The sequence below is a fragment of the Lactuca saligna genome, chromosome 5, assembly GCF_052625555.1.
Source record: "Lactuca saligna cultivar CGN05327 chromosome 5, ASM5262555v1, whole genome shotgun sequence".
Classification (NCBI taxonomy): domain Eukaryota; kingdom Viridiplantae; phylum Streptophyta; class Magnoliopsida; order Asterales; family Asteraceae; genus Lactuca; species Lactuca saligna.
In genome coordinates this window covers 237426837-237434330 of record NC_136421.1, presented here as the reverse complement: position 1 = coordinate 237434330, position 7494 = coordinate 237426837, and the positions used below count along the sequence as shown (strand labels likewise).

Genomic DNA, 7494 nt, shown 5'->3' with positions numbered 1-7494 from the left:
GGACCCAATCGGATTTGACAAAGGAAGTGGAAAAATAATGCGGTGCGGTTCCCGATCGTTGCTCGAATGGCAAGAGGTATCGACCTTCTTTTACTCTAATTTAAAATTTTAAATTATAAATTTGTGTCGTGTATTATACACTAATTTGTTTATTAATAGATATTTTGGGGATGCAAATTTCCACCGTAGCATCCGAATCCACATTCAGTAATGGTCGTCGAGTAATTACCGACTATCGTACTAATTTGTCCGTTGTGATTGTGGAGGCATTGATATGCACTCAAGATTGGCTAAGAAAAAGTAGCTTGCCTATATATGACTACGACGAAGTGCACGATGTGTTAGCTGACGATGACCTCGCTATCGGTAATACACTAATACTTGTTACATCTTATTTTTAACTTCTTATTAGTATTTGTTACATTTTAGTAAGTAATAACATTTTTCTTTTGTATTATATATAGACATTGTGGATGCTATACACAATTTGAAGCTAACGGGGAAGAGATCGGGGAATTAGTCAAAATGTCAAAGAAATGTTGGAATCCACATATTAGACTTTGTTTTTTTTTTTTTATGGTGAAACTTGGAATTAGTCAAAATGTCAACTTGAATGTCGAAAGTGTATTTTGAATGTTGAATGTTTGAATGTTGGATACTTAATAACATAACTTTAACGACATCCATGTTTAATTTGATTGTAATAATTTAAATAAAAGATCTATGGTTAATTTGCTTGAACGTTGAATCATTTATTAAAATGTTTATTATTAAAATGTTGATTATGTACTAGTATTTAAACATCCACTTCTTCATAAAAAATCTATAAAACGCAAAGTAAATTAATCGTTGGAATTACTCGAAAAACCGGCAAAAATCGGACCCGAAAAACCAATAAAACGCAAAGTAATTTAATCGTTGGATACATCAAAATTTAGCCGGTTCCAAACTCGAAAAACCGGCAAAAACCGGAACCGGTATAACCGGAACCGGAAGAACCGCCGGGCCGGTTCGGTTCTTCATTTTGGCCGAAGCCGGTTCCCCGGTCCGGTTCGGTTCGGGCCGGTTTCGACCGGTTCGGTTCTTTTGCTCATCCCTAATTAAAAACACAAACAAATACTGTTCGAAGGGGATAGTATTTCTAACTAACAGTGGTATATTAAAACTTAATTACTAAAAGATAGTAAAACTATTTTTCGAGGAGTTTTATTAAAAAAAAAAAAAAAATTAAATTAATCTAAAAAGTATTTCCGACAACCATCTATTTTTTCCCACAGCAAACCCAAATTAAAATTTCGAAATTTACGAAAACCCACATCAAATATGAACTGAAAATGTTTTGAAATTTCTAAGTAATGACTTTCTTAAGAAATCGCGAAGGATACTGCTATTCCTCCCACATAATTAAAACCCAACTGTGTTCATTATTCCAAAAAGTAATTAAGTAGTAGTTCATGCGAAATATAATATAAAATTGCATAAATATGTGCAAGAAAATTCGATCAATCAATCTAAATTCATTTAAATACAATGAAACAAAAATATGAATCAACTCCCATCTTCCCATCGACTATAATACTTCCATCATCTTGTAACTTTGAAAGCCTGCATTGCATCGAACCACAAAAAATATTAATATCACAATAATAATTATTTTTTTTAATTAAAACAAATTAAGAAATACTCTATACATTATTAATTTTAGCATGAAAAACAGAACAAAGCATACCTTAACCCTCTTCAATAGAGCCTTGGCCTTCTCATCATTCTTGAAATGGTCACGCACAGGCTACACCACACACACACACAACTCATGTCAGTGCAAAAGACTAAAATGCCCTCCTGATTAAGTAATAAATATATAAATATAATACCTGCAAGATCCTATTCAAAGATTTGGATAGTGCAGGTTTCAAATCAGCAGGATGCAACTCCCCTTTTTCATAAGCAGCAATTAATTCTTCATAACTGGTATAAACCCTGATTTTGTTCAAGAAAAATATCATCAATCAAATACCAATATAAATAATATACAATCAAATTTAAAAGAGAAAAAAAAAACTCACTTTTCACCTCCGTTTTCCTCTTTCCTTTCAACCTTGAACTCATTAAACCAAGGGAATACAATGTATTTAATGTACTCAAGACATGGATTCCCATCAACAATATTGGGTGGACAATATGCTTTTTTTATCTTTAAATTAACCTCAGCCTGTTACAAATTCATCATTCATACAAATTAAAATTATAACATAAATATATATATATATATATATATATATATATATATATATATATATATATATATATATATATATATATATACAAAATGGGGAGATTTTACCTCTTCATCCTCCATAAAAATAGCAGAAGAAGAATCAGATTTTGACATCTTTTCTTGACCTTGTAACAAACCAGGAAGCATATCTTCATAGTAAAAGCAACAAACAAATGTCATATTAAAGTAAAAAGGTTAAACTGGAAAAATGTCAAATTTACAACTTTGCCCTTACGATGAGATAAAATGATTGGCTTGTTTTTTCTTTTGATGTCATCACAATACTCCCTAGCAAGAACATTCACTTTTCGTTGATCCATGCCTAGTTGACAGATATCAGCCTATTCAAATGAACATATATTTTTTTTAATACCTTATTGAAATCTTAAACTATAAAATGACTATTTTACCTTTTGAAAAAAGATTAATTAAAAAAGAACCTTGAGGAAAAATATATCGGCGCATTGCATGCATGGGTAGAAGATTTGGGCTGCAGTCAATTCATCCTGCTCACTTCGACCCATAATCTGACAACACCTACAACCATTGAGATAATAAAACTAGGATATAATATAATTATATAAATTAAAAAATTTAAAATTATTCTACCTCATTATTCTAGGAAGTTTGTTTCTTCTAGCAATGTCCATGACTATTGGCCAGTATTCATATGCTCTTGAATTAATTTCTTCAGAAGACCAAATAAACTCGACTTTACCATCTTCTAAATTCATTCCTGCAGCTTTCCAGATCTCAATTAAGTAGTGTCCAACTGTTTGGATTTTGTTTAAATCTCCACCCATTTTGTTGTTTAATTGAGCAAACCAATCGGCTATCCAAATCTTTACTTTGCAACCAGCAGAAGTGAGTTTATTAACATTAATTGTCTTCATAACACCCTGTTAGGGAAGAAATATAGAGCATGAGTTTATTGAGAAGCTTAAACAAACCTTCTTTATATTGTTTTTTGTAATCTCAATAGTAATGTGTTCAAAAGGATAAACAAATCCAGTGACGTTTCTGATGACATACCTGAGCAATATGCATTCTTCCAGAGGGTTCAAACCCATCATAGCAGATTGGTTGGGGCTTTTTGGTAAGAAGATTCAGGAGTTCTTCCTCCTGGATACATTCTTCACCAATGCTCCTCACAATCCTAAATTTTTCTTCAACGCTCATCCTAAACATTGAATATAAAACTTATTCAACTGGATTACATTTGACCTTAAATACGTAAACACATGATTGGCAATAAAGAGATTCTAATAAACTACGATCACTTAAAAACAATGCTGATTTTGCTAATCATATGACCTTTAACGATGCATAGCTTTTTGATGGTAAATAAGTTTGTATCAAGTACTAAAACACCTAAGGCACTAATCATTACGCTGATGTTATTAATCATAACAACGATCAGTTCTCTTGGGGTGCATGGAGAAGAATCCAGTACAAGTTATTGTTCATTGCACCGAAACTCCAAAAGTGTAGAAAAAAATTCACTGTATTAGGTCGAATTTAGTCATAATCCATGAAAACTGAGTTTTAACGCACTTGAAAGTCCAATATATAACATAAATCACCTTCAGTGTGTAAATTAGAGATGAGACTTACTCTGTGGTAGAATTCGACGGATTCAAACCATCACTCGCGGTCAGCGATAAAGATTCAACTTCTTTCGCTGGAGGATTCTCCATTGACATGTCTATCTCTTTCTCTCTCTCAGTCGCCGGTCGGAGTAGACACCAAAATCTAGGGTTCTGAGAGGACTGCGGAAGTAGCAACTGTAATAATAAACAAACAATCAAACAACTGGTTATTCTATTGGGATGACAAACGGCCCAGTTTTTTTATTCGGGCATTCGGCCCATTTATTAGAAATTAAGATCTCTTTTCTATTACATACGCCGGCCCATTTTCCCTCCGAGCACACTCTCGCTACCTCCACCCTCTGCCTCCGTCAGGCGTCGCCATCGGTGCCCTCTAGTTCCATCAATCTCGTCACAACAGCCTTCAGGTAATTTTTGATGGTTTTCTATGCACATAGGGAGAGGATAGTTACCTTAAGGTGGCTGAAGAGAGATAGTGTCGTCGTCGGTGTTAGAAGACAAGCAGTCATATGAGGAAAACAATTAACGAGCTCAATGTGGTGTGGACACTGTGTGGTTCTGAAACTAAGGTCTCGTTTGATAGTGTTGATCAAGAAAGTGATAAGAAAGTGTTGACTTTATGTTTTGGTAATAAATTATGATGAAATAAGAAACTATATATTTGATTGTAACCAATGAAAAATAACCATTTTACTCTGGTATACTATATAATAGGTCAAGTTACTGAATGATCATAAACAGTGATGGAATTTGGATATTTTTTTTGGACGGCCGAAAGTATAATATATATGAAAATCGAAGAGCAAGGGGCCACAACATTAATTTTATATTTTTAGACTAAATATGTATAAAATCTAAAGAATAAAGGCTATTTATGACAAAAAAAATCAAGAGGGGCCATAGCCCCCCTTGCCCTAAGCAAGCTCTGTCTATGATAGGGGTGAGTAAAAACCACACCGCAACTAAAATTAACCGTAAAAACCGCAAAAACCGCAACCGATAAACCGCAACCGCAATAGAAACCGATGGTGAGGTTTTCTGTTTTTCAAAAACCGCAAATTTGCGGTGCGGTGCGGTTATTAGTTTTTAAAAACCGCAAAAAAACCACACCGCACGCATTTATTATATACAACTTTTTTTATTAATTGTTAATATATTAAATATTAAAAATAAGACAAGTTTCATAAATAAAAGATGAATAAAATACTAGAAGACAAAAGTATGGTTTTTTTGTTATGTTTAACTTTGAAAAATGGTGAAATTAAACAATTTTAAGAAAATTATTGTTAATTACTATTAATTTGGTGTTTTTAAGATATTAATTGTTTGTGATTTAAGTTAATTGTTTTATATATTATGTTTTTTTTTTATTATTATAAATAATATGTTTGAACTCTTAAAACCTTTTGACATCTAAACTATGATTAAAAACCACACAAAATAATTGCACCAAATCCATGCGGTTAATAACCGCAACTCGGAAAAAAAACAAAACCACACCGCAAAAATAACTGTCTAACCGTACCGCAAAAATAACCGCACCAAACGGTTTTAAAAATGGATTAACCGCATTTGCGGTTAGTGGTGAGATTTAAGCTAATAATCGCATCGAACCGTACCGCGCTCACCCCTAATCTATTATCATAAAAACATACAAATTGTCATACAAAATATAAATTACATAAAAATCATTTAAAACCCAAATAAAAATTGTCTTATAAAATGTAATAGGATACATATATTAGGATATAAATTTAATGTAATATACAGGTTGTTAAGATCGAGATTTTACTAGAATCATTTTCTATTTTGTCAAATCACAATCGTGAAATCGAATCGGAATCATAAGATCTTATCTAATATACAATTTTTTTATAATAATGCAATTATATATCTTAGAGAGTTTACCATGTTTAAAAATTAAAAACAAAATGTTACCTTAAAAAAACTGTCATTAATTATTTAGTTTTATATGCATGTAGTTATAATATTTTGTTTATTATAGTCTAATTTATTGGAAAAAAATAAATAAAACATATGATACTTTAAAACATAAGAATAAACCACCATAAGGTATTTTTTTAAAATACGCTCTATAACTATTTTCAATTTTAATATTTAAGAAAAAACGTTTATATCTCATATGTCTAGGGTTGTAAACGAACTGAACGTTCGACGAACCGTTCGTGAACTGTTTGGCGGGAAGTTCGTTTATGTTCGTTTATTTAATAAATGAACGAACATAAACAAAAATTATCGTTCGTTTAGTTAAATGAATGAACGTGAACAATGGCCTCGTTCGTTCATTTATGTTCGTGAACGTTCGTTTACGATGTTCATTTACGTTCGTTTATGTTCGTTCGTTTAAGTTTATTTATATTCATCTATATTCAATTATTTTTTATTATATTGCTATATTATATGTTCGTTTATGTTCATATATGTTTAATTGTGTTTTTTTATCTTTGTTCGTTTATGTTTGTTCGTTTATGTTCGTTTAGCATGTTCACAAACATAAACAAAGTAATTTGTTAAACGAACGAACATGAACAAGAAAATCTCGTTCGTTTATCCGTTCGTGTTCGTTTCTTGTTCGGCTAACTTAAACGAACGAACATGAACAATACCTTGTTCGTGTTCGTTTGGTTCGTTTACAGCCCTACATGTGTCAGTATAAAAATTTACCATTCACACTTGAAACAAAAAAGACACAACCAATCCTAGGCCCAAAGACTAGTTTAACCTATATGATCTTCTAGTTCTACTTATCTATTTTCTTGTAACAATCAGACGATCGTCTCTTCCTAAACTCACCTTCATCAAACCACAGTCTCATGTATTGCAACAACAAAGCAACATAGATATACAACAAACAATCGTGGGTGTATCTATTTGTAGTGCAATGACACAATTGGAAGATGTTTTTCCCTTTCCCATTCAGCCAATTTTCGTTTTCTTACCGAGTCAAATTTCGTTTTCAAAATCAGACGCTCAAAATTATTTTACAAAACAACTTTAACTGACGGAGTCACTCGGTCAGACGCAACCTAAAGTAAAGAAACCCTTTAACCATTTTTTACTAAAATTCATTATTGCCCCTTGTAGTTTTAAAATTTGGATTTTGGTAGTTACTTTTTGGTTAAATATTATCTATTTTCTATGATTTTTTTTCCCTTTTTGTACACAATATGATAATAATATCATTTAAAATATTTATTTCCGTACTATTTTATTTATTATTACTTTATTAAAACATAGATATTTAGTAAAGTGAAGATTACATATTCTTTTGACAACATATATACAATATTCATAAATAGCAACTTAGAGATTAGCAACTTACAAATATACAAAGATTGAATCTTCATAAATAGCAACTTATTTTAGCTATAGTTTGCTTTGAGAAAGCAACTACTTTATCTAGCTTTTGTATAATATGGAAGTTCGTCTTGTTGTAGTAGAGTAGATAAGGAGAATATTTGGCATCTTTATGCAACATTGACATAGATATAAGGACTTTAGTACATGCATTTTATGAGTGATTGTTTATGTAAACTGCATTTTATGGTAGGTGCAAACATATATATTAATGTCGACTCGTTTATT

The 7494-nt window shown here is 31.5% G+C and overlaps 1 protein-coding gene across 1 annotated transcript; it reads right to left on the bottom strand.

Annotated features, from left to right (window-relative positions):
* Positions 1–1451: 1451 nt before the first annotated feature.
* LOC145046655 (tyrosine--tRNA ligase 1, cytoplasmic-like) lies at positions 1452–4468 on the bottom strand. Its single transcript, XM_078994936.1, has 11 exons — positions 4341–4468; positions 3893–4062; positions 3311–3458; positions 2888–3177; positions 2719–2815; positions 2514–2619; positions 2345–2427; positions 2067–2212; positions 1875–1980; positions 1730–1789; positions 1452–1605 (listed from the first exon to the last, which is right to left on the bottom strand). The coding sequence occupies exons 1-11, from the start codon at positions 4395–4397 to the stop codon at positions 1585–1587; spliced, it is 1284 nt and encodes a 427-aa protein (XP_078851062.1). The 5' UTR covers positions 4398–4468; the 3' UTR covers positions 1452–1584.
* Between the last annotated feature and the right edge of the window lie 3026 nt (positions 4469–7494).

Coding starts and splice junctions, on each gene's coding strand:
- LOC145046655 (XM_078994936.1), bottom strand. CDS start 4,397: ATGACTGCTTGTCTTCTAACACCGACGACGACACTATCTCTCTTCAGC. Junction 2,620..2,718: donor CCGATATATTTTTCCTCAAG/GTTCTTTTTTAA, acceptor TCATTTGAATAG/GCTGATATCTGTCAACTAGG. Junction 1,606..1,729: donor CTCTATTGAAGAGGGTTAAG/GTATGCTTTGTT, acceptor GATGCAATGCAG/GCTTTCAAAGTTACAAGATG.